Below are 25,886 nucleotides of genomic sequence, written 5' to 3'. Positions count from 1 at the left end.
CTCCTCAGTGCACATCAGCCCCACTTTGCTGTGTAGTCTCGCTCGATACAGGTCAAGTCATGGCACCCTCTGATTTCTATCAAGTCTTTTTATTCTGTTCCCACAGAAATACGTTGTAGGGGCAACGTCTTGGAGGGAGTCACAATACAAGAGGTGGCACACTGAAATACATGTTCTCACAGAGCACAGCAGGACTACACACCATTCACAAGGTCATTGCACTTACAACTGGCAATTTGTTCTTTTGATTGAGCTTTGAACAGCATGCCCTCCTCCCTCCAAAAGCCAATGCAAAGGAAAGCCCCGGGGGATGTGAGCATGGGGAGGGGATGGCAAGAGCAGTCAGCCCAGTGAGCCCACCACAGACATGTGGCCAGTGTGCTGGGCAGTGAGAGGTGCTCCGTGGCCTCGCTTTGTTTTGTTCTCAGTACCACTGGAAATTCCACACTGTACAACTATTTACATGGCAGGAATGAAGTGGGCTGGTGCAGCCACTTCTGAGCAAACCAGCGGAGCAAAGGAGTCCAGCTAGAGCCCTGGAGAAGCATCTGCAGACTATGCACTTGTCATCGGGGGAAACATCCTGGCAGGCCCTAGACCGTTTCTGCTCAGGAATGTCCTACTGCCTGGGGCAAGAACAGCCATGTCTGCCCCCTTCGAAGGCAGGCAGGAGCCCAAGAGCGAGGCTCTGTGTTCAGGACTAGCTCACTTTTATACCCAAACCAGTACCCCAAGTGAGCCCCTGGCCAAGGCCAAGAGGGGGCATGCCTGGGCAATGCCCCAGCCAGGCAGGATGTTAAGGGAGTCAGGTCTCTCTGTTCTGCTTCACCTGCAGGGCTGACACCATTCTGCCCACAAGTGTGGCCAGTGCAAATCAGCAGGTGTAGTGCCCAGCAGCTGTGCTGGGTCCATGACTAGCTGCTTGCCTGCTAACTGCAGTGTGGCCATGTCTGCAGTGACCGCACACTTGTTGGCAGCGCCACGTTGACCAGGCTGACCCTGCCACACTCTGACCCGGGGGCTGCTGCTCTGCACTCTCCGACAGCCTGGCCAGGCAAAGGGCTCTGTCACCGCCCCCCTCACTCTGTCACACCCAGGCCAGGGGCCTGGTTTTACCTCCTCTCTGAGCTGCAGCACCTAAGCAGGAGGTGGGAGAGGATGTGCTCCTGGCACAGCTGGGGACGGACTGACTCTCAGTCCTCCAGCGACAGTGACACTGTGCCCTGCATGGAAAGAGGAGAACTCAGCCTCCATGGCCACAAGGATGTGGCCTCCGTGCTGAGACACCACCCAGGGGCTCAGTCACTGACTATGACGCTGCAACGTAATGGGAGGACAGTGAAACAAACCCTAAGCAGAGTGTGGAGCCCAAGATCCCTGACCAGAGGTGCTTTGGGATCCGAGAAGGAGGGTGTTGGCTGGGCTGATCACTCACCAATCTGGCACAGCCAAGCTGGTGCACACTGCAGAGTGAGTGCTGTGGTGAGCACCCCCGGGTCCTGCCCAGTCCCCACAGGCTCACAGTGCCCAGGGGCACAGAGAAGGCTCTGGCCCCATCTCTCACCTGAAAGAGCTTTACAGGCTTCATCTAGCTTGTGCAAACACAGGGTTCAGCCAGGTGCTTATGGGCAGGGAGGGAACTGTAACTGCGGGGCAGTCTGCTCTGCTTTACTATCACTGGATCATGCTCAGTTCTCTCTCCATAGATTCCTGGAGTAGTTGTTCGGGCTCTTCAGTCACTGGTAATACTGCACTGGAAGGAGTGGCACTGGGAACTGACACCACTATGAAACCTCTCAGCCTCACAAAGCAGGGCAGCGCAGGGAAGCTTCAGTGCAAAAATTCTAAAACCAATTTCCAGAGCTGCTCCAGCTGCCCTGCCCAACTGGCTACTGGTCTCGCCCGCCCCACCCCCAATTGCCCGGTTGCCTATTCTGAGATGGACCAGGGCTGGACAAAGGTCTATGTCAGGGAATCCCTGGTGGTGCTGTGTATTGGACCTTGGCAGCCACTGCAGGGCAAGAGGCAGAGAGTTCAGATGCATCAGCTGCAGGCTGTCCTGCTTCACATTGGGACTGCACCATCAATAACAAGTGCATAAATCTGCTACTAGCATTCAACATAGAAGATGAACCATGAGAAAAAAGTCCTCCAAGCAAAGAACTGCAAGCATTAAACGTATATGAGAGCGTGCAGAAAAGTAGCAAGCCATGCTCTACTACAGGACAGTCACAGGCCTTTGGCAAAGTGTCCCTCAATGGGTCAAACATGCCACTAATTGAAATGTTATACACACAGGTGTTTGATATAAAGATCACTTTCCAGTATCAATAGCACAGTTGCAATTAAATCCTTATACAGAACATAGAACTTAGTAAATATTAACAGGATTTTTTCAATTTTGTATTTCATTGCATAGAACATTAGACATGAGACTCACTCGCAGTTACCCAAAGTGGATGGAAGCTCCAATGGATCACACCAATGAACTGTTGTTTTGAGCATGCTCAGCATGAACCAAAGACTGGCAGGAAACTGACAACAAAAACAAATGAAAACCAGAACATTTGTACATTTGCTGATTTCTTTAAGGTGAAACAAGCTTTCCATTTGGTTTCCTTCTGCTCTCCTGGGTTATGGTCCGAGGAACTTCATCCTGTCAAGTTAAACTTTTTGTTGTGAGTAGCTCCTCATCTTTCGGAGCATGCCTACCGGCAATGGCTTAAGAAGGACTTGAATTGCACAGTAATAAGAAGGAGAATGGCAGAGGCAGCACTCTCCTGACCTTGTGCTCTTTATAGCCTTCTGGACTCTATTGCTTCTACAGACAATAGCCTGGGTGCTAACTCAGCACAAAGCAGAAAGGAAAGAGAATTCAGTACAAAGGAAACCAAACCAAAAAGAAACAAGAAACCTCCAGCCCCTGGGTGTTGATGAGGTATAGACGTAAATCAAAGTGGAATGATTAAGGCTGTTCTGGAAATAAAAATAATACCCAGGCATACGTAAAACAATGTGTGACGTTACCAGTGGATAGCACTGCCATTTGAATGCTTTAGAATGGCTTCTGGATGGCTTTGGGGCAGCTGAGAGACGTGCCTGGCCAGTATCTACTTTGGGAAAAGTCAGCCAGTTTATGCACTGCCTTTCAGAGTCCTATGGCCTCGTATCTCAGTAAGGAAACAGTGTTAGGTCCTAAATGAAGTTCTCTCAATCCCCGGATGGGGGTGTGGAACACTTTCTGTCACAGGGATGGTGAGAGTACAGGAACGCTGTGCGTGTGGATGGGCCGATGGGGCAAACTGGAATGTGAAGGAGATTGGAGCCTTCAGCTGCCAGCCCTCGACTCGTACATGGCTCAGAGAGAGGGAAAAACCTATGAAGATACTAGAGTTAAGATTCAGTGAGTGAGCAACTCTGTGTATACTCTCTAGAAAGGGCCAGGTCCCCACATCAGATCCCCGGCCCAAGTTGACTACAGGAAGGAGCAGTCCTGCACAACCTCAGAAGTATCCTCTGAGAGTAGGGCAAACCCCACCACCATGACAGTCACATTGTGGCACGGGCCCATACTTTGTCAATGTTCCTGATGGACACCAAGCCTGCGCGCTGGGCACGTGTTCCCATAGCTTGCTCCAGACAGTGCACAGAGCTAAGAAGAGATCACTCCCCACGCCCTCCTGCAGTGCTGCCTCAGGCTCTGAAGAAGCTTGCTACGGGTAAAGGCCTGGTTTGCTCAGTGAGACCCAACATCCTGGCTTCAGCCTTCCATGTCACACTGGGCCCTTCTGGCCTTGCAATTTGTGAAGCAGCCTAGTGGTTTCCATGGTTTCAAAAGCTTGATGAGAGACAGAAAGAGATAGAAAGATCATTGACAACTCTGTGTGTGTGCAGCGCCTGGTGCAAAGGGCCCTGGTCCATGACTGAGCTCCAAGCACTTTCATTATCACTCCTGCCCCCACAGCATGCACAGTCCTCTGGCTTGGGAACAGCTCCCTGCAGGCACAGTGGCCAGCGAGAGGAGTGTGTAGCCTGTTTACAATCAAGGATATGGCTGACGAGCTGCTGACCCAATGAACTGCCCAACCCCCGGGGACCCTTAGCTTAAATCTGGGCTCAGAGCTGTGCATTTCACCCTCTGCAAATCAGCACTGCAGTCCCCGCCCACACACACCTCCCCAGCAGGCCAGGACAGGCTCCCGCAGCTATCCTGCCACAACTCTGGTGTTCGGCTACCCATTGCCAGGCAGGGGTTCAGTAGCCCAGCAACACCCAAGCAGTGGGTGATGCTCCAAGCAGGAGGAGTGGCCTGGGCAAGCCATGATTCAGCAGCCACAATGTCAACCAGTCCCCCTTGGCAAAGGGCTGGTGGGGAGGGTGCTGGGGCAGTGGCAGCCAAAGAGAGATCAGCTCATCTCTGTGGGCAAACATGGGCCAGCCGGCAAGGAGGCCTTCCCAGTGGGGTCATGACCTCCCTGTGGGTTCGGTACTCCAGTGGCTTGTTGGTCACATGCTCTGGGCAGTCCCGTCTCTCACTCCCAGCTCTCCCAGGCAGGGACTGTTATGTTCTGTGCAGTGCCCACACCACAGGGACCAGCCTGCTCTGTCAGACTTCTTCTGTACCCATGTGAATGGCCACCCGGGGCGTGAATGTTGGTGAGAGCAGGGCTGGGGGAGCTGGCCTAGACACTGAGCAGCCTAGGCAATGGCTGCCATGCCCAGGAGATGGCATGGGGCAGGGTCTGGTTCCCAGGGAAGGGAGTGATAGGCCGAGCCTCTCCCACACTTTATTCTTCCCACTGGGACAAGGGCCTCTCAAATGGCCTATCCACTCGCGGCCTGGGGGGCACTGCCCTGTTCCAGCCACCTTCGCCCTGTCAACCTCATCATACAGCAAACATACCACACCTCAGGCGTTTTGCTCTCCAACGCACTATGACTGATGGCACATGGAAAATGAGCCTGTCCGTTCTGGTACCAGCAGAAAGCCTGCACACAGCTTTAATGACGGGCACACTTTCTTCAGGAACAGCAGGGGGCTGTGGGTCGGGAATGAGGGGCACTGGCAGAGCTAGTGGAGGGGGGAGCTGAAATAGCAGAAGGATGTGGTTTGGGAGAGAGGGCACTGGCTGAGCTGGGATAGGGGGGATCCCAGGGCTGGCCTAGCAGGGGCTGCGGGTTGAAGTGGGGCTAGCCTGTGGCTGCAAGGCGGGTGTTGGAGAGGCAACAGCAGAGCTGAGGGAGGAACCTTGCTGTGTGCCTGACCCTGCCCATGGGCATTAATTTCCACATAATCCAATCTGCAAAAAGCAAAAAGCAGCAATTCCCCTCACGACTGTAGCCCAACCCCCACGTGGCTGTACCCGACCCCCGTGCAGCTGCACCCTCAGACCCCCATGCGGCTCTATCCCTAGAAGTCCCCCTTGTGGATGTAGCACCCGCGCAGACCCCTTGCAGCTGTACCCCAACAGACACCAGCCCCACTTTGCAGTGACACTCACTGTTATACCCAGAGTCCAACGTTGCCTGCTGAATTCACTGGTTTCTTCATAGGTTTTTTCCACTGCAAAGACTAGATTGCCACCTGCTTTCCTAGCCTCCTGTTGGGGGAAGAGGGTGGGTTGGGGCAGAGAGGGGGCCGGCAGCTAATGAAAGGTACCCCCAGGCAATTCTTACCTCAGTAGGGTAGTGCAGTCAGCAAATAACAGGTGGGCTACTGGGCAGGAGAGAGGATGGGAGGTCAGTGCAGTGTGCAGGGGCTGGGGAGTGGGCACACGGTGAGTGACTGCTGGTGGGGTATGGAGAAAGTGAGTGGCTGGAGGGATGGTGACTTGGGTGAGTGGTGGGGGATAATGGGGGCCAGGGAGTGGGGGAATGGGTCAGTGGCACATGGATGGGGGCTGGATGGGCTGATTTTCATCTCCCTAGCGTGACATTGCAGACATTGCTTGGGATGCTCTCACCCATTCCCAGCATCCAGCGGACACTATAAAGCCCACACACCTAGTCCGGAGCATCAGGCAGGGCCAATACAGCAGAGCAGTAGTAGGGTAGCGAAGGCTGGGGCATCAGGGTGGATGTGTTCGTCGGGGCAGTTGTCGGGTGGTGAGGGCTGGTGCTTCGGAGCGGTTGTGGGGAGGCAAAGGCTGGTTTGTCAGGAGAGTTGCAGGGAGATGAGGGCTGGCGTGTCCTGGAGGCTGTGGGGAGGCAAGGGCTGGCGCATTGAGGCAGTTGTAAGGGGCGACGGCTGGCACATCAGGGCCGCTCTAGGGAGGCAAGGGCTGGCACATAAGGGCAGATGTGGGGAGACGAGGGCTGGAGTGTTGGGGCAGCTGTGGGGAGGCGAGGGCTGCCACATCGGGGCAGCTCTGGGGAGGTGAGGGCTGGTGTTTTGGGTCCATTGTGGGTACACGAGAGCTGGAGTGTCAGGGCAGCTGTAAGGTGGGGAGAGCTGGTGCTTCGGGGTGGCCATGAGGAGGTGAAGGCTGGTGCTTCGAGGCAGCTGTGGGAATACGAGGGCTGGTGCGTCAGGGTGTCTTTGATGAGGCAAGAGCTGGTGGTTCCGAGTGGTTGTGGGGAGGGGATGGTTGGTGCATGGGGGAAGCAAGGGCTGGAGCGCCTGTGGGGAGGTGAGGGATGGAACATCAGGACGGTTGTGGGGAGGAGAGGGCTGGTGCATCAGGGCAGCTCTGGGGAGGCGAGGGCTAGCACGTAAGGGTGGATGTTGGGAGACGAGGCCTGGAGTGTTGGGGCGGTTGTGGGGAGGTGATGGCTGGCATGTCAGGGAGGCTGTGGGGAGGTGAGGGGGCATGTGTCAGGGTCGCTGCGAGGAGGCAAGAGGTTGGATGTCAGGATGGCTGTGAGGTGGCAAGGACTGATGTGCCGGGACTGTTGTGGGAAGGTAAGGGCTGATGTGTCAGGGTGGTCATAGAGAGACGAGGGCTGGTTGTTCAGAGCAGTTGTGGAGAGTCGAGGGCTGACACATCTGGGCGGCTGTGGGGAGCTGAGGACTGGCGCATTGGGACAGTTGTGGGGAGTCGAGGTTTGGCACATCAGGGCACCATGGGGTGACTACAGATGGCAAATCAGGGTGTCTGTAGGGTGGCAAGGGCTGGTGCTTCTGGGCAGCTGTGAGCAGGAGAGGGCTGGTGCTTCAGGGCAGTTGTCAGGATGCAAGGGCTGGTGCTTCGGGGCGACTATGAAAAGGCAAAGGTTGGTGCTTTGGGGCAGCTGTGGGAAGACGAGGGTTAGTGTGTGAGGGCAGCTGTGGGGAGATGAGAGATGGTGGTTCTGAGTGGTTGTGAGGAGAGGATGGCTGGTGTGTCAGGGTGGTTGTGGGGAAGCGACGTGTGACATTATTGACACGAACTGTGACCGTAAAGACCATTGTTGCAACCAAAATCCTTTAGTGGCACCCAATCTTGTACAAAGAAGGTCAAGTAAGGTGTCTATGAGGAGGTTATGATTTACTGGTTATGATTATGCTATCCATATGCATGTATCATTTTTGTATTTAAAGTTGTAAGTATTGGCTCTATACTGTCTTATTTCAAACCTGTGCTATGCTTCTGGGTGACACCACAGACAATTTGGCATCAGCACTGCCTAGCCTGCTTGATAGCCCATTAAGGACCATCAGCTATACAACTGACCCACTGAGAGAAAGCAGATATGCCTTGTGACTCAGCAAGGCATGCAGGGACATGCCTATGGACAGAACTCTAAGGTTTTTCTATGCCATGTGCTGGATGGCTTATCTTTGGGACAAAGAAAGCAGAGGCCACATGGCAAGAGACTATAAAAGACTGCTGCATCTCCTCCATCTTGTCTTCAATCCTGCATCTGACCTCTGGAGGAACCTTGCTGCAAACTGAAGCTCTGAACAAAGGACCAAATGACCCATCCTTGTGGATGTACTCCAGAGACTTGATTTGAACCTGCAGTTTATTCCATCTGTGATGGAGCAGGGTGGATTTGACCTGGGAATGTTGCAGGGAGGTTACATTGGGAATGAGAAGAAATCTACCTGTGCTGTAACCTGAGCCAGGAGGGGGTTGAGGGAATTCACACCGGCTGCCTAGGGAGACTGAACAAAGGGAGGAGGGGCAGAGGAGAGGAGAAAGAGAGGGGCTGGAGGAATTTTTAGTTTCAGTTTGGGCTAAGCGGTACAACGCAGGGAACCCCAAGGTTGGGGTCTAAGCTCCCTGAATCCCCAGAAGGACTTGATTGAGGGATCCTTGTTGTGCCTACAAACTCTGCTGTAGACAGAGTTCCTATTGTCCAATAAACCTTCCGACTTACTGGCTGGCTGTGAGTCACTGTGAATCCCAGGAAGAGGGGTGCAGGGCCCCGACTCCCCCACACTCCGTGACACCATCACTGCTACAAGCCTGAACCAAGAACTTTGCCATTACTGTATGTAATTGATTCCATTTAACCAATTCTAGCTCTCATTTATATTTCTTTCTTTTTCTGAATAAACCTTTATATTTAGATTCTAAAGGATTGTCAACAGAATGATTTGTGGGTAATATCTAACTGGTATATTAACCTGGGTCTGGTGCTTGGTCCTTTGGTATCAGGAGAACCTTTTTTGCTTTTACTGGGATATTGGTTTTCATAACCATTCATCCCCATAAGGAGTGGCACTGGTGGTGATACCGGGAAACTGAAGTGTCTAAGAGAATTACTTATATGAGTTATGGTTAGCTGGGGGGGGGGGGGAGCGTTAAAACCAAAGCCCTCTCTGTCTGTCTGATTTGGTTTGCCTTAGAAGTGGAGAAACCCCAGCCTTGGGCTGTCACTGCCCTGCTCTAAGCAACTTGTCCTGAATTGATACTCTCAGAAGTGTCTTACCAAGGGCAGCATCGTTACAGTTGGCACATTGGGGCAGTTGTGGGGAGGCGAGGTCTGGCATGTCAGCTTGGACATGGGGATGACAGCTGGAGCATCAGGGCGGCCATGGGGAGGTGAGGACTGGAGCTTCAGGGCAGCTGTGGAGAGGCGAGGGCTGGCGTGTCGGGGTGGCTGTGGGGAGGCGAGGTCTGGTGCGTCAGAGCAGCTGTTGAGAGTTGAGGGCTGGTGCATCGGAGTGGCTCTGAGGAGACAAGGGCTGGTGGTTCTGATCGGTTCTGAGGAGAGGAGTGGCTTTGGAGAGACGAGGGCTCATGGTTCCAGGTGGCTGGGGGAGGAGGGAATACTGGTGATTCAGGGCAGCAATCAGGTGGTGAGCTGGCACACTAGGCGTGGTATTGGCTGGCATTATGGGTGGCCATAGGCTGGCGTGTGAGGGTGGCTGTGGGGATGCGAAGGCTGGCACATAAGGGCGGCTGTGAGGAGGTGAGGGCTGGTGCATCGGGGGCAGCTGTGGGGAGGCGAGGGTTGATGTGTCAGGGCAGCTCTTGGGAGGCAAGGTCTGATGTGTCAGGGCCACTGTGTGAAAGTGACGGCTGAAGCATCAGGGTGGCTGTAGGGAGGCAAAGGGTGGCACATCAGGGCGGCTGTGAGGAGGCGAGGGCTGGCACATCAGGGCGGCTGTGGGGAGGCAAGGGCTGGTGCCTCAGGGCAACTATAGGGAGGCTAGGGCCCACGTGTGAGGGTGGCTGTGAGGATGCAAGGGTTGGTGCATCAGGGCTGCTTTCGGGAGGTGAGGGCTGGCGTGTCAGGATGGCTGTGGGGTGGAGAGGGCTGGTGGTTCAGAGCGGTTTTGGGGAGATAAGGCGTGGCGTGTCTAGGCGGGTGTGGGTAGTCGAGGACTGGAGCGTCAGGGTGGCTGTGGGGAGGCGTGGACTGGCGCTTCGGGACAGTTGTGGTGTGTTGAGGGTGACAACAGCTGGCAAATCAGGGTGGCAAGGGCTGATACTTCCGCACAGCTGTGGGGAGGCAAGGGCTGGAGCATCAGGGCAGCCATGGGGAGGTGAGGGCTGGAGTGTCAGGGAGGCTTTCGGGAGGCAAGGGCTGGAGCATCAGGGTGGCTGTGAGGAGGTGAGGGCTCGAGCATAACAGCAACCATAGGGAGTTGAGGGCTGGTGGTCCAGAGTGGTTGTGAGGAGAGGAGGGTTAGTGGAGAGGAGCGGCTTTGGAGAGATGAGGGCTCATGATTCCAGGTGGCTGGGGGTGTGAGGGAGTACTGGTGATTCGGGGTGGCGATCAGGTGGTGAGGGCTGGCACACTAGGCATGGTGTTGACTAGCTAAAATTCATGTGGTTTGGGAAGGTTTGGAAAGTGTTTTGACTGTGGGGGTAATGGAACCCCTCCTATTTGACCCTCTTCTTGGTAATGATTTTTTCCATGTAGCTCAGGTTAAAGTATTTGCCTGAAGCAGGAGGGGGGTATTATCCTGGGACCCCCAAGGGAAAGGGGAAGGTCTCAGGAACTGCCAAGAGAATGAGACTTTATTCTTCTGCAGCAGGGAGCAACCACATGCTTCCAGGTGGGAGGGTGGTTGAGACCAGCTTCTGCACTGCAGCTGGAAGCAACACCTCATCAGGAAGGGATGGGGGTGTAATGCCTGCCAGGGAGAGAACTGTCCAGGTTGTTAGCTGCCAGCAGGTCATGGCTGAACCAGAGACAAACCCGGCCCTAGGGAGCAGAGATAAATGTGTCCCATAGGAGAACCCAAAGAAGGGGCAGGGAACCTCAGAAACCACTGAGGTGGGTGAGGATTCCTGTGACTCTGTAACACAGGGAAGCAGGGTGCTTCCAAGTATGGGAGGGGCTGAGACTAGCTCCTTTCCAGCAGAAGGCAACATGCCCTCAGGTGCAGGGGCAGGAGAGGTGTTGTCAGGGATTAAGGAAATTGTCCCAGTTGTTAGCTGGCAGAGTTCTGCAGATGAACAAGAGATAGAATCCTCCCTAAGGAGCACAGAGAAATGTGTCTTAGGAGGGGGCCCAGAGGAGGAAATTGTGGAAAGAATAGTGGGGGTACAGGAATGTCTCTTCACTGGTCACTTGGAACAGGATGCCCAGGACACTAGGAGGATGGCTGGGTCAGCAACTGTGCACCCAGGCACTCAGCCTGTGACCCAGGTTTTGAGAAAGAACTGTGTACCTGACATCCTGGAGGGGAGCAGTCACACAGCTGATTTCTCAGGGACAGAGAAGGAGGTGGCAGAATGTACTCCAATCCAGGTCCCAATTTTTCAGGATGCTATTTCTGATAGGTTTTTGGAAAGTAACTGTGTCTCTTTAAATCAAGATGCAGCTCCAATGCCTGTGATAACAGAGGAGTTGGGTCCAGGAAATTGCCAGGTGGTAGTTTGTGAGAACATAAATGACCCAACTGACAAAGAAGGGGGTGTTTCCCCCCAGGCTGGTGAAACACAGAGACCAGTTATGGGAAGGCTGCTGGGAAAAGGTAAATCTGATTAAAGGGTAAACACACCTAGCCCAGAGAGCACAGATCTTAGCCCTCTAAGGGGCAGGGAAGGATTCAGTGCTGGGAGGGGGAAACACAGGGTAAACTCAAAAAGGGAGCTGGATTTTCTGCATATGTACACTCCTGGGGTTAGGAGACCGTTGGCCCTTATCTTGCCAGACCCTGATACATCAAAATGCTAGAAACAGGATTAAATTTAGAGCCAATACAGAAAGAACACTGGAGGGAAGGAAAAGCCAGTGACTGATTTCATGGGAGAGAGTCAAAGGACACCATGGGTAACGAATAAACTAACTTCGAATAGAATACCTGAACAGAGGACATCTGTATTAAAAATTTGGTATTAATGTTAAGTTTTGGTATAAGAAAGGAGGTCAAATAAGGTATCCAAGACAAGGCTATGATTTGCTGGTTATGATTATGCTATCTGTATGCACGTGTCATTTTTGTATTTGAAGTTATAAATATTGACTATGTACTTGTATCTCAATGTGTTTGATTCTAAGTAGCACCAGTGAAGCATTTGGCCAGCTTATTGAGAAGGGACTCTTCAGATTAAGTGCCCAGCCAAGAATCACTTAGCTGACAATGGACCTTGGGAGACTCCAATCAACATACCATGTTCAAGGTAGCATGTGAGCAATGGCTGCTCTACCTGTAAAGAATTGAGTCATGCATGGACATTTGACTTGCCCATGTGACTCCACACTCCATCTTGCTGCTGTGAATTTCCACACTAAGAACAAAGAGGTGTTATTCCACATGGCAGAGGATAGAAAAGGCCCTGGAAACCCCTCCATTTTGGTCTTCAATCCCGCTTCTTACCTCTGGAGGATCTTTGCTACAAACTGAAGTTCGGAACAAAGTACTGAATGACCCACCTAGCTATGGATGTACTCCAGAGACTTGATTTGGACTTGCAGTTTATTCCATTACTGCTATAAGCCTGAACCAAGAATTTTGCTGTATATAATTGATTCAATTTAACCAATTTTAGCTCTCAACTATATTTCTTTCTTTTTCTGAATAAACCTTTAGATTTTAGATTGTAAAGGATTGGCAGCAGTGGGTAAGATCTAGCTGGTATATTGACCTGGGTCTGGGGCTTGGTCCTTTGGGATCAGGAGAACCCTTTTTCTTTTTACTGGGGTATTGGTTTTCATAACCATTCATCCCATAAGGAGCAGTGCTGGTGGTGATACTGGGAAACTGGAGTGTCTAAGGGAATTCTTGTATGACTTCTGGTTAGCCAGTGGGGTAAAACCAAAGTCTTCTCTGTTTGTCTGGTTTGATGTGCCTTAGTAGTGAAGGATCCCCAGCCTTAGGCGGTGACTGCCCTATTCTAAGCAATGTGTCCTGAATTGATACTCTCAGTAGTGTCCCACCAAAGGCCGCCTTGTTACGCGAGCCGTTGTCGTTCCAGGTACCTGTGGGGAAGAGAGGGCTGGTGCTTCAGGGTGGCTATTAGGTGGTGTGAGCTGGCATACTATGTATGGTGTTGGCTGGCATGTTGTGTGACTATGGGCTGGTGCATCACGGTGGCTGTGTGGAGTCCAGGGCTGGCGAGTCAGAAGAGTTATGGGGAGGCAATGGCTGGTGCGTCAGGTTGGCTGTGGGGAGACAAGGGCTGGCATGTCAGCAGAGTTATGGGAGAGGAGGGCTGGCATGTTTGGGCAGATTGGGGAAGTGAGGGCTGGCACATTAGGGTGGCTGTGGGGAGAAAAGGGCTAGAGCATCTGGTCCTGGGTGGTCCATGTTCCACACCTGTTTGGGAACCCAGCTTCAGAGTCCTTTCGTGTCTTTCCAGGGTCCTTCCATCGTGCCTAATTGTGGTGTCAATGAAACTGGGTTTATTTCTGTCAGTGGCTGACAAAGATCCTGCATTGTTTTCCTGGGATCGCCTTGATTTTTCAGAGTGCTTTGCAGAACTCTCAGTCACTTAAATTAACAGGCATTCAATGGCCTCTGTCCCCAGAGGATGCTGCTAATGAACTTTGTTTTCACTGCTTTTTTATCTGGCTGTGCAGGTGTCCAAGACACAAGAACAGAGATCTTCAACCTCTCACTTTGCAGGGCAGCAGGACTAGTCCCTTCCTGAACTCAGATCTAATTATAGGTTCCCCAACTTCTATTTGAAGATTAAAAAGCTCAGTGCTGAGGCTGGGCTTGCAGCTACAGCAGACTTTACAGATCAAAACACAGCACTCAGTTGAGCAGCAGTTGAATTTATCAAATGGCCTTTTGGCCCATTTGCAGCTCTAGGGAGTTTGGAGTGAAGAAGGGAGGCAGGGTTTGTATTACAGGCAAAGAAAATGTCCATCATCAGGCATTGGCAGCGGAGGGGAGCAGGTGGGACTGGCCCCAACAGTGCTAGAAACTGTAAGTAATGACATGGCTGGCCCAGGGATCAGGATTGTCCTGCTCCTCTGTCAGCTATAGGGAGCTGTTGTTTAATGATTGCTGAGTCCCCAAGGCAGGAGAGGCCCTAACACCATCTTGAACGTAGGCAGCCCTCTAGAGAGACAGCTAATATTTAGGTCAGACAGGCTTTGAGGGTGCCATAGCCACCCCTGGGAAGGGATAGCTCAGTGGTTTGAGCATTGGCCTGCTAAACCCAGGGTTCTGAGTTCAATCCTTGAGGGGATAATTTGAGGATTGGTCCTGCCTTGAGCAGGGGGTTGGACTAGATGATCTCCTGAGGTCCCTTCCAACCCTAATAATCTATGATTCTAGAAGGGAGGGCTGGTGTGTCAGGGCAGTTACGGGCAGGCAAGGGGTGGTGCGTCAAGAGAGCTGTGGGGAAATGAGGGCTGGTGCATTGGGATGGTTATGGGGAGGGGATGCTGGTGCTTTGGGGCAGCCATGGGGAGGCAAGGGCTGGCGTGTCTGTGGGGAGGTGAGGGCTGGTGCTTTGGGATGACAATGGCATGGTGAGGGTTGGCACACTGGCGGTGGTTTTGGCTGGGACATTGGGTGGCAGTAGGATTTGTGCATCAGGGCAGTTGTGGGGAGGCAAGGGCTGGTGCATTGATGTGGCTCTGGGGAGGTGAGGGCTGGTGCATCAGGGTAGCTGTGGGGAGACAAAAGTTCGTACATCAGGATGGCCAAGGGGTGGGGCATTGGGGAAGTTGAGTGTGACTCACCTTGTGGCATTTGCTCACCAGAACGATGTGAATTTCTTTCCGAACGCCGACACAGCTGTGATGGGCAAAGAAAAGAGGAGGGTGAGGCATGCAATGACACTGTGCAGTATCAGCATTGTCTGGGGTCAAGGCATGGCCTGCAGGGGAGTGACAGGGCAGCTCCCGGTGACCTCACTGCAGCTCTGGGCCCTGACAGCAAAGCTGCTCTCCAAGTCCAGCCCATGCTGGCACTAGCTCTTTCTCCTGTAACCAGAGGTGAAAGTAAGCCAGTTTGGTTCAGTATGGCGTACTGGCTCTTGCCAGTACGCCATGCTGGACTGGACTGGCTTCCCCAGCGGTGATTTAAAGGGCGCGGGGCTCCAGCCGCTGCGAGGAGCCCCGGGCCCTTTAAAGTACCACTGGAGCTCTGGCAGCAGGGCTCCAGTGGCACTTTAAAGGGCCCGGGGCTTCTCACAGCGGCTGGAGCTCTGGGCCCTTTAAATCCTCACCCAAGCCCTGCTGCCCCGGGGGAAGCAGGGGCAGGACTCCTGCAGTGATTTAAAGGGCCCAGAGCTCTGCAGCTGCCGGAGCCCCAGGCCCTTTAATTCACCCTTGAGCCTCTGCAGCTGGTACTCCAGGGTGATTTAAAGGCCCTGGGGCTCCCAGCCACAGCTGGAGCCCCAGGGCCTTTAAATATTGAAAGGCCCTACCTCTTCCAGTTTAGGCCACACCTCTTCCGGTTGAGGCCATGCCCCTGCTCAGGACTCCGGTGTACCAGTAAGTCCTTTAAGTTACTTTCACCCCTGGTTGTAACCCTGGCTCCACAGTGACAGCCAGGTTGGCTCTGCAATCGCTTGATTGTTTCTAAAACAACACCACCATCTACAACATAAGAACAAAACAGGGAGAAATTCTGAGCCTGCCGTACCCCCCTTCTCCTCCCATTACCTCTTCCAGATATACGGGGCAAGGCCCAGGGAACTGGAGATATGCTAATGTTGTGCCACCACCTGGAAAAGGCAAACAGGGTCGGGCAAATGGTTGGGCAAAGCCATTGAATGGTTGACACAAGTAGCCAAGAATAAATGTGCCTGATTAACGCCAGTCAACATGATTCTCTGTAAAATAGGGCAACAGGAGTGGGTCCCAGAGCCTAGCCGCCAGTCCGAGACCAGATGTCTACACTGCAGTTTTCCAGCCCAAGCCTTATGAGCATGCATGAGCTGACATAGATCAGCCACAGAACTCATTGCAATGTAGCCACATCCCACACAATGGTTGGCAGCCCTAATCTAGGGAGTGAACTTTCTAATTGCACAAAACTGAACACCACTGCCCTGCCCCTTCCCCGAGGTCCCACCCCTGCCCCTCCCCTTCCCAGAGGCCCCATCCCTGCTCACTCCATCTCCCCTCCCTCCATTGATCGCTCTCCCCCACCCTCACTCACCTTCACTGGGCTGGAGCAGGAGGGTTAGGGCTCTGGCTGGGGGTGCGGGCTCTAGGGTGAGGCCGGGGATGTGGGGTTCAGGTTGCAGAGAGGGCTCCGGGCTGGGACAAGAAGTTGGGGTATGTGGGGGTGAGAGCTCTGGCTGAGGGTGTGGGCCCTGGGGTGGGGCTGGGGATGAGGGTTTGAGGTGCAGGAGAGGGCTCTGGTCTTGGACAAGGAGTTGGGGTATGGAGGGGTGAGGGCTCTGGCTGGGGGTGTGGGCTCTGGGTTGGGGCCAGGGATGAGAGGTTTTGGGTGCAGAAGCAGGCTTAGGGCTGGGGCAGGGGGTTGGGGTGTGAAGGGGTTGCGGGGTGCAGGCCCTGGGAGGGAGTTTGAATGTGGGAGGAGGTGCGAGGTCCTGGTGACACTTACAGCTCCTAGATGCAGGTGTGGCCAGTGAAGTTCTGTGCGCTGCCCTCTTGTCTGCAGTCACCACCCCCGCAGCTCCCATTGGTTGTAGTTCCCAGCCAATGGGAGCTGATTAGCTGGCACTCGGGGCACGGGCAGGGCCTCCCTGGCCACCCATGAGCCTAGGGGCCACTGGAACCCAGAGGCCGCTTCCGGGAGTTGCATGGAGCTAGGGTAGGTAGGGAGCTTGCCTTAGACTTGGATCCCTGCTGTGCCTCCGACCAGACTTTTAACATCCAGGTCGATGGTGCCAACCGGAGCTCCTAGGGTCCCTTTCCAACCAGGCATTCCAGTCGAAAACCAGATGCCTGGCAACACTACTCTAGAGCCTCATTCACAGGAATTGCGCTGGAGTTTATTTATATAGATTCCTGCTTTGAAGGTCAGAAGGGTCCCTGTGATCAGCTTGGTTGAGCCCATTTGGCCCAGGTGAGAGAGCGGCCCCACAACACTTCCTAGAGCAGAGCCAGTCATGAATTAGAAATTGATAGTGCCAGAGAATCCACTAGGACCCCAGTAAAAGGCACCAATGGTTAATTCTTCCAACTATTGCAAATGTACACCTGATTTCCAGACTGACTTTGTTCAGCTTCAATGTTCAGCCATTGGAGGGTGTTAGCGCTTTCTCTGCCACCCTGATGAGCCGAGGCTGAAATTTTGTTTGCTGTGAAGCTCCTCCTCCAGGTGCAGCCTGGGCAGCTAATTGGCCTGCCTGTGTGGGGTGAACACCCATCACAGCTTGTCAAAAGGAAATTATCAGCCAGTGTGTGTGGAGGGGGTGTTCTTTTGGGTCTTGTGGGGATCTGTTCTCAGCCCACTGCTGTTCCAGATCTTTACCAAAGATTTGGAAGAAAATGTACAGTCCTTGTGGGTAACATGTGCTGGTGACATGCAGCTGGGGGTGTTGGCAGATAACCTAAGGATGAGTTAGTTACTCATTCATAAAATCATAGAAGATTAGGGTTGGAAGAGACCTCAGAAGGTCATTTAGTCCAACCCCCTGCTCAAAGCAGGACCAACCCCAAATAAATCATCTTAGCCAGGGCTTTGTCAAAGCCAGGCCTTAAAAACCTCTACGGATGGAGATTCCACCAGTTCCCTAAGTAACCCATTCCAGTGCTTCACCACCCTCCTAGTGAAATAGTTTTTCCTAATGTCCAACCTAAACCTCCCGCCACTGCAACTTGAGACCACTGCTCCTCGTTCTGACATCTGCCATGACTTTGAACAGCCTAGCTCCATCCTCTTTAGAATCCCCCTTCAGGTAGTTGAAGGCTGCTATCAAATCCCCCCTCACTCTTCTCTTCTACAGACTAAATAAGCCCAGTTCCCTCAGCCTCTCCTCATAAATCATGTGCTCCAGCCCTCTAATAATTTTCGTTGCCCTCCACTGGACTCTCTCCAATTTGTCCACATCCTTTCTGTTGCGGGTATCCCAAAACTGGATGCAAAACTCCAGATGTGGCCTCACCAGTGCTGAATAGAGGGGAATAATCACATCCCTCGATCGATCTACTGGCAGTGCTCCTACTAATACAGCCCAATATGCCATTAGCCTTCTTGGCAACAAGGGCACACTGTTGACTCATATCCAACTTCTTGTCCACTGTAATCCTCAGGTACTTTTCTGCAGAACTGCCGCTTAGCCAGTCAGGCCCCAGCCTGTAGCAGTGCATGGGATTGTTCCATCCTAAGTGTAGGACTCTGCACTTGTCCTTGTTGAACCTCATCAGATTTCTTTTGGCCCAATCCTCCAATTTCTCTAGGTCACTTTGGACCCTATCCCTACCCTCCAGTGTATTTACCTCTCCTCCCAGCTTAGTGTCATCCACAAACTTGTTGAGGGTGCAATCCATTCGATCACCCAGATCATTAATGAAGATGTGGAACAAAACTGGCCTCAGTACTGACCCCTGGGGCACTCCGCTTGATATCGGCTGCCAACTAGACATCAAGCCATTGATCACTGCCTCTTGAGCCTGATGAACTAGCCAGCTATCTACCTCACTCCAGCCCTGAAGGGGTTAAAGTAGCCCTGGAGGTGGCTGTGTTTGAGAAGCTAGGCTGATTGGGAAAACAGCCAGAGCTGTAGCCAGTGCAATCAGGTCCCAGCTGGCCCTTATAAGAGGGCAGTGGGCCAGAAGGAAACACACTCTCTCTCTCTGCATCTGAAGAAGTGAGGTTATTTACCAACAAAAGCTTATGCCCAAATATGCCCAAATAAATCTTTAAGGTGCCACCAGACTCCTTGTTGTTTTTGTGGATACAGACTAACATGGCTACCTCCTGATACTCTCTCTCTAGCTTCTGAGAGAGAAGGACCTGGCTGCCTGGGAGCTGAGCAGCGTACCTAGAGTGGAGCAGTGCACCTAGAATGGAGCAGGGCTGTGGAAGGGCAGAGGGAGCTGGGGAGCTCCAGCTTGGAAAAATCCCAGGCTGCAGGCCTTGAAAAGGGCCTATAAGAAGATACTGGGGCTGCAGAGGGGCAGCCCAGAGATAGGCAAAGGCAGCAGGTCCTAAACCCCCTTGCCAATGATGATTGGCCATGACAGACTGCAGTCTGCTCCAGGGAGTGGGGGCTAGATGATGACTGGCAGTAGCCACTGAGGCAAGGTGGGGATAGGGTGCTGGGGGTTCCCGTGGGTGGGGAGACCCAGATTGTGGGTTGCTGCTAGGGGGCAGAACCCTGACACAGAAGGGCAACGGGGTCTGCGACGGACACGGGGATCAGCGGCAGGCGAGACACTGGCCTGCAGAGGGTGCTCCAGAGGCTGGAAGAGCTAATTCCCGAGATGACCAGCAGGCGGTGCCGTGCCAGTGAGTCGTAACCCAGCCACACCACCGTATAGTCCATTCATTCAATCCATACTTTTATAACTTGCTGGCAAGAATACTGCGGGTGACTGTATCAAAAGCTTTGCTAAAGTCAAGATATATCACGTCCATCACTTTCCCCATATTCACAGAGCCAGTTATCTCATCATAGAAGGCAATTAGGTTAGTCAGGCATGACTTGTCCTTGGTGAATCCATGTTGACTGTTCCTGATCACCTTCCTCTCCTCCAAGTGCTTCAAAGTGGATTCCTTGAGGACCTGATCCATGATTTCTCCAGGGACCGAGGTGAGGCTGTTCTCATGGCTCCTCTTAGAACCAATTTATCAACATCCTTCTTGAGTTTGGACCCTCTACAATTTATCAACATCCTTCTTGAGAACTGGACACACTATTCTAGAGCATTCACACCAGTGCCAAATCCAGAGGTAAAATAATCTCTCTACCACTTGAGATTTGTCTCTTTAGGCATCCCAGGATTGCATTAGCCCTTTTGGCCACCGGTCACACAAGCAGCTCATATTCAGCTGAGTATCCACCATCACCCCAAATCTTTTTCAGAGTCACTGCTTTCCAGGATAGAGTCCCCATTGTGTAAGTATTGCCTGCATTCTGTGTTCCTGGATGTGTACATTTACATTTAGCCATATTAAAATGCATATTATTTGCTTGCTTCCCATTTACCAAGCAATCCTTATCACTCTATCAATGATCTGTTATGTTCATTATTTATCAGTCCCCCAATTTTTGGATCATCTGCAAACTTATAGGTGATGATTACACATTTTCTTCCAGGTCATTAATAAGCATGTTAAATAGCATAGGGCCAAGAACTGATCCCTGTGGGACCCACTGGAAACACACCCATTCAATGATGATTCCCCATTCTCAGTTCCATTTTGAGCCCTATTTGCCAGCCAGCATTTAATCCATTCATCATTTGCCATGTTAGTTTTATATCATTCTAGTTTTTTACTCAGTGTCATGCAGTCCCAAGTCAAAGGCCTTGCAGGCGTCTAAGAACCTTACATCAGCATTGTGACCTTTAACAACCAAACGTGTAACCTTGTCAAAAAAGCTATCAAGATAGCAAGCTGGGTTCCCCAGGCAGGCAATGGAACTAGCCCTACAGGCATGAGTGCTTTTACAGCCCTGGTCTGGTCTTGCTTTTTACCCAAACACTCACAAAGTAAATCAGCTGAAAAGACTGGGGAGACTGTGCAGAGGCTTCAGACAGCTCCATGAGGAGAAGGCATGTCCTTCCCCTTCCCCTTCCTTTTATACTCTGGCCCAAGCAGCCACAGGACCAGCCAGAACCTGTTAACCTGCTGCAGTGCCTCCACCTTGCAAGAATTGTGGATAGTGCTTATATTTTTAATTTAGGATGTTGTGTGGGACTGAGTCAAATGCCTTACAGAAGACTTAAGCCCATCTGAACATCTCTTAATGCAGCACAATGCAAAGGCATTCATCTAAGAAAAAGAATGCAGGCCATCCCTGCTGGATAGGTGTGACATTCTATATCTTTGGGAAGCACCCTGTAACCCCCATATTCCTCATTTATATATAATTGTGATATTGCATATAAAGCATGCCATATGAGGTATCATGGGAAAGGTTATGATATGCTGAAACCCACTGTCCCATCTAAATATGTACATCATTAATGCATATGAAGTTATGAGAATGTGTCTGGGTTTGGGAAGCACCCAGAAATTAGCTCTCCAGAGACAATGACAAGGGAAGAGGTAATCAACACCAGGGTGGGTGCTGAACAGACATCACCAGTCATTGTCCAGAAGAGGATTTACAATTCAATGACTCACTCACAGGAGACACACCAGGATATTGCTTCATCTTGTGACTCAGCAATGACCACCAGACATGCCTGGATTTGTGTTCTCCAAGCACATGGGATTAAGGGTATAAAACAGAACACAGGGCCTCTATGCTTGGCCTTTCTCCTTCCCTCACCTATGTTCAAGCAACAAGGACACTTAGAAGACTGAAGACTCCAAGAGAGGAGACTAGCCCAGGTTTATGGGACAAACCTGCATACTGAAGACTGCAATATCCAGTGGGGTGAGAAAAACTGCTTCATCCAGATGTTGCCTGGTCTAATAGGGTTGAGAATTTAGCCTGCATACTTATATTTTATTTTATTTTATTTTGGTAACTAATTCTGACTTTTTGCCTATCACTTATAATCACTTTATAGTCAATATACTTGTTTAACTCTTTATCTTTACCAATGAGTTTGCCTGAAGTGTTTGGTAAGAATATTTGCTTAGGTTTACCACTGATGAAGTGGTGAACCAATTAATAAACTTGCACTGCCTATATCCTGAGATACAAGGCTGGGAACTGGGGGGATTTGGCTGGTGCCTTTCTCTGTGTGATTCATGAGTGCCCCTGGGAGCATTCATGCAATCTAGCTGGGCGTGGGGCTCCACATGTGTTTGTGCTGAGTGATTGCATCTGGAGGGGCTTGTTGCTTGTTACTAGCAAAGCATTTTGAGAGACAGCCTAGGCTGGAGAGTTAAGGCACACAGCAGTTCCACAGTCCCAGGCTGCACCCCAGGGATCCAATCAGTTGTGCAGTGAGCAGGGTGAAATACAGAGATTGTTGTACTGAGCAAGATTTGCACTTCATACACTGGTGTAATGATTTTAAGTGAGGCTTTAAGTGTGGTGGCTAAGGACAGTCAGGAGGAGGCTATCGGTTTGTTATTTTCTGTTTGCTTATTTTGGGAAAGGGAAGTAGGGACAGAAAAGCAGGAAAATGAGTGAAAGCAGTGAAGTTATTGCAAAGTTGGAGTTTTGAGAGAGAGCACCATAAAATATTGGAACTGAAACAACTGGAGATAAAGGAAAGAGAAAGAGAGTGAAAATACCAACTGGACCTGCTAGAAAAGCAAAAACAGAATCCAGTGATTCCCATCACTCCAAAAATCCACAATTGGGACCATTTATGTCCTGCATACAATGAGGCAGATGATATTGCTGAGTAACTGACTATCTCTGAAAGACTGTGTGCAGTGCATGAAATCCCTGATGCCAAGTGAATTCCCTACTCTGATTGCAAAATTAACTGGTAAAGTGCTACATGTATTCAATGAAATGTCCATTGAGGATGTTTTGCAGTGGTTTCAGATTACCCCTGAAACGTATAGAGTTAAATTTAGGAATCTCAAGAGGGATGGATATTGGTATGAGTCATGGGGAATATGTGAACAAAATGAAAGATATAATGGGAAAATGGGTGAGGGGCAAAGATGTTACAAGCTTTGAAGGAATGTTTGATCTTATTGCTCAAGAGCATTTCCGTGTCTATGGGACAAATGTAAGAATCTGTAGATGAGATGGTATCTCTAGCTGATGCCTTTGAACAGACCCAGGCATCTATTGAAAGCAAACTACCAAAAGAGGGGTTTAAACATGGTGGAAAGGGAGGATCCTGTTTTATCCCTATCAAGAAAGAGGGTGGCTGGGAGACTGAGTACTCACCTCCCCCAAATCATTCCTCTAACCCTCACCCCAAATCTCCTGTAAAAAGAAGAAGATCCCAAAAGGTGCTATTGGTGTAATCCCACCAATCTGAGGAATAAATGCCCTGTGCTAGGAGGAAGCAGGCAACCAATAGCTCATGTTAGTTCTGCTATCCTCAATACAGAGCCCCCCAGGAGATTGAAACCTATCATATTGGTTTTGTGAGGTTAGCCTCTGCAGAACCAGATATGGAGCATGTTAAGGTTGTCAAAACTAATGTCAGGGAGTACTTGGGTCAGAAGGATACAGGGAACCAGATCTCTCTGGTTAACCTGGTGAAATGGCAGAGCTTGCGAGGATCGGTGAAAGCAGATTCCTCATACACTAGCTAAAATCCATGTGGTGTAGGAAGATTTGGAAAGTGTTTTGACTGTGGGGGTAATGGAACACCTCCTAGTTGACCTGCTTCTTGGTTATGATTTTTCCACATAGCTCAGGTTAAAGTGTTTGCCTGCAGCAGGAGGGAGTGTTACTCTGGGACCCCCAGGGGAAAGGGTAAGGTCTCAGGAACTGCTGAGAGAATGAGAGCGAGCCTCCTTGATTCCTCTGCAGCAGGGGGAAGCCAGATGCTTGCAGCTGGGAGGTTGGCTGAAACCAGCTCCCGCACTGCAGCTGGAGGCAACACCACCTCAAGAAGGGATGGGGGTGTGGTGCCTGCCAGGGAGAGAACTGTCTAGGTCAGTGGTTCCCAAACTTGTTCTGCCACTTGTGCAGGGAAAGCCCCTGGTGGGCCCGGCTGGTTTGTTTACCTGCCGCGTCCGCAGATTCGGCCGATCGTGGCTCCCAGTAGCTGCGGTTCGTTGCTCCAGCCAATGGGAGTTGCTGGAAGCGGCACGGGCGAGGACCGTAATGGCCGCCACTTCCAGCAGCTCCCTTTGGCCTGGAACAGTGAACTGTGGCCACTGGGAGCCGCGATTGGCTGAACCTGCGGCTGCAGCAAGTAAACAAACAGGCCTGCCCCACCAGGGGCTTTCCCTGCACAAGCGGCGGAACAAGTTTGGGAACCACTGGTCTAGGTTGTTAGCTGCCAACAGATCACAGCTGAACCAGAGACAGTTCCCTCTAAGGAGCAAAGGGAGATGTGTTCCAGAGGGGGGCCCAGAGAAGGGGGAGGGTGTAACATGTCATTCCACATTCTTTATGAAAATATGCTTATAATATGAATATGGTATAACTGAGATATACTTTATGCAAGATGGTTCATGTGAGATATTATTGGAAAGGTTATGATTTACTGAATGTGATGTTCCTATTTGTATGCTTGTATAATTTCTGTATTTGAAGTTACGAATATTGATTTTGTATCTGTATTTCAACTATGCTGCTTTGAGTGATGCCCCCTGTTAACATTTCAGGTACAACAATGGAAAAGCCAGACAGGGTGGATGGTCCAAGAACAATGGACTGTAAAAGAGCATAGTCTTCCTGGGAATTTGTGGGTCAGCCTGTGAAGAATGGCTACAAGGGCCCTACAGAGGCATGTAACCATGTCACCTGATACTGGAACCCATCTTGAGTTCTGTACTTTTCCACGAGAAACTGGGGGTGGAGGGGTGGGTGTTAAATTAGGAAACAAAGGACTCCTGCCTTATGCAAATCCTATGTAAGAGTTGGGAGTGAGGTAATCCGGGTCATCAGTTCTCACCTGCTACCCCACCCAAGATGACTGCTGGAAACAACCAAGACTGAACAGGGGGAAAGAACGGGGCCCAAGCTGGAAGGGCATCTGGCCTGTGAAAAAGATTATTAGAACCATATTTAGGGGGAAACTATCAGAGAGGTAGCTGTGTTAGTCTGGATCTGTAAAAGCAGCAAAGAACCCTGTGGCACCTTATAGACTAACAGACGTTTTGGAGCATGAGCTTTCGTGGGTGAATACGCACTTCGTCAGATGCATTTATTTAGGGGGAAAACTCACATGTAACTAGTTTCTTTAGTGTATTAAGCTTAGTTTGCATGCTCTGTTTTATTTTCTTAGTTATCTGCCTTGTTCTTTGTGCTACCTCCTTAACTACTTAAAAAGCATGTGTTTATAGTTAATAAATGTATTTTTGGTTTATAATACAACCCAGTGTATGTGATTTCTAACTGGTGTGTGTGTGTGTGTGGTGGGGGCAAGAAATTGTGCATACCCTCTTCCACATGAGGAAAGAAGCGAATTTCACATGATTTTGGGTTTGTACTCCAAGCGGGGGAGTGGACATGTGGGTGCTGTGGCAAGCCCCTTAAGATGAGCTTTCCCGGAGTGGATCACTGTCTTTCTGTGCAAGCTGGTGTGGCCCTGCCTGCGTACTTGCCTGGAAAAGGTTGGGGAGCCTATCCCAGCTAGACCAGATGAAAAGGGGGCCTAGGCTGGCAGAGTAGTCTGACTCAGTGATCCACAGCCCCATTTGGCCTAGGTGCCCCATACACTTCATGGGGAGAGTTAGGCACTGAAAATGGGATCCACAGAGCCAGCACACGGAGTGGAGAGCCGCCTCAGCTAGCTAGCAGAAAATGCCAAGGAGAGGGGTGTGGCCTTGTGATAAATGAAGAGAGGGGGTATTAATCCTGAGATGGGGGGAAAGTGTGAGTGTGGGCAGGAGGAAGATTACTGCGTGGACAGACACTAGAGCACAGGTGTCAGCTATCCACCAATCCCTGGTGGACCTCAAATTCATCACCCAGAGGCCCAAGTGACAGTGCAACCCTTTAAGGCCAACTCTTTTAACTCGCTTACAGCCATGTTGCCTGTCCAGTACAAGAGCTGCTCAGGAATATGGACTATGACGATTATCCCATTCCCATGCTGCTGGGAGAAGCCAACCAACTGAGGCTAACAAAAAGGGTGAGGATGGTCACCCACAGCGAGGCTAAACAGGCCTCCACATCTAACTCCATTCCTGAGCCTCCTACAAGGACCCAGTCTGTGTCCTCTGATAGCACAGGCCCAGGGACCCAGCCAGAGGTGGTGAAACCAGACCAGAGTCTATGGCAGTGGTTGTAGATCCAGTACCTGGGACCCAACCAGAACCAGCCCAAGGATTGGAACTGGTGTAGCCATCGGCATCAGAGCCTGTGCTTGCAACCCCACCAGAGTCAGGGGAGCCAACACTAAAGGGTACCATAGAG

The 25,886-nt window shown here is 51.3% G+C and overlaps 1 protein-coding gene across 1 annotated transcript in view; it reads right to left on the bottom strand.

The window, feature by feature from the left end:
• Nucleotides 1-205: 205 nt before the first annotated feature.
• BSN (bassoon presynaptic cytomatrix protein) overlaps nt 206-25,886 on the bottom strand; it is a 98,558-nt gene continuing 72,877 nt past the window's right edge. Inside the window, exons 7-9 of the mRNA XM_050958626.1 lie at nt 14,521-14,575; nt 5,502-5,600; nt 206-3,838 (exon numbers count right to left, since the gene is read on the bottom strand). Of these exons, the coding sequence (XP_050814583.1) occupies nt 14,535-14,575 (41 nt within the window). The 3' untranslated portion in view covers nt 206-3,838; nt 5,502-5,600; nt 14,521-14,534. The remainder of the gene's footprint in view (nt 3,839-5,501; nt 5,601-14,520; nt 14,576-25,886) is intronic.

Source organism: Gopherus flavomarginatus, chromosome 6 (assembly GCF_025201925.1).
Source record: "Gopherus flavomarginatus isolate rGopFla2 chromosome 6, rGopFla2.mat.asm, whole genome shotgun sequence".
Lineage (NCBI taxonomy): Eukaryota > Metazoa > Chordata > Testudines > Testudinidae > Gopherus > Gopherus flavomarginatus.
Note: the sequence above shows the minus strand (reverse complement) of the source record. Positions and strands in the feature narration are given on the sequence as shown.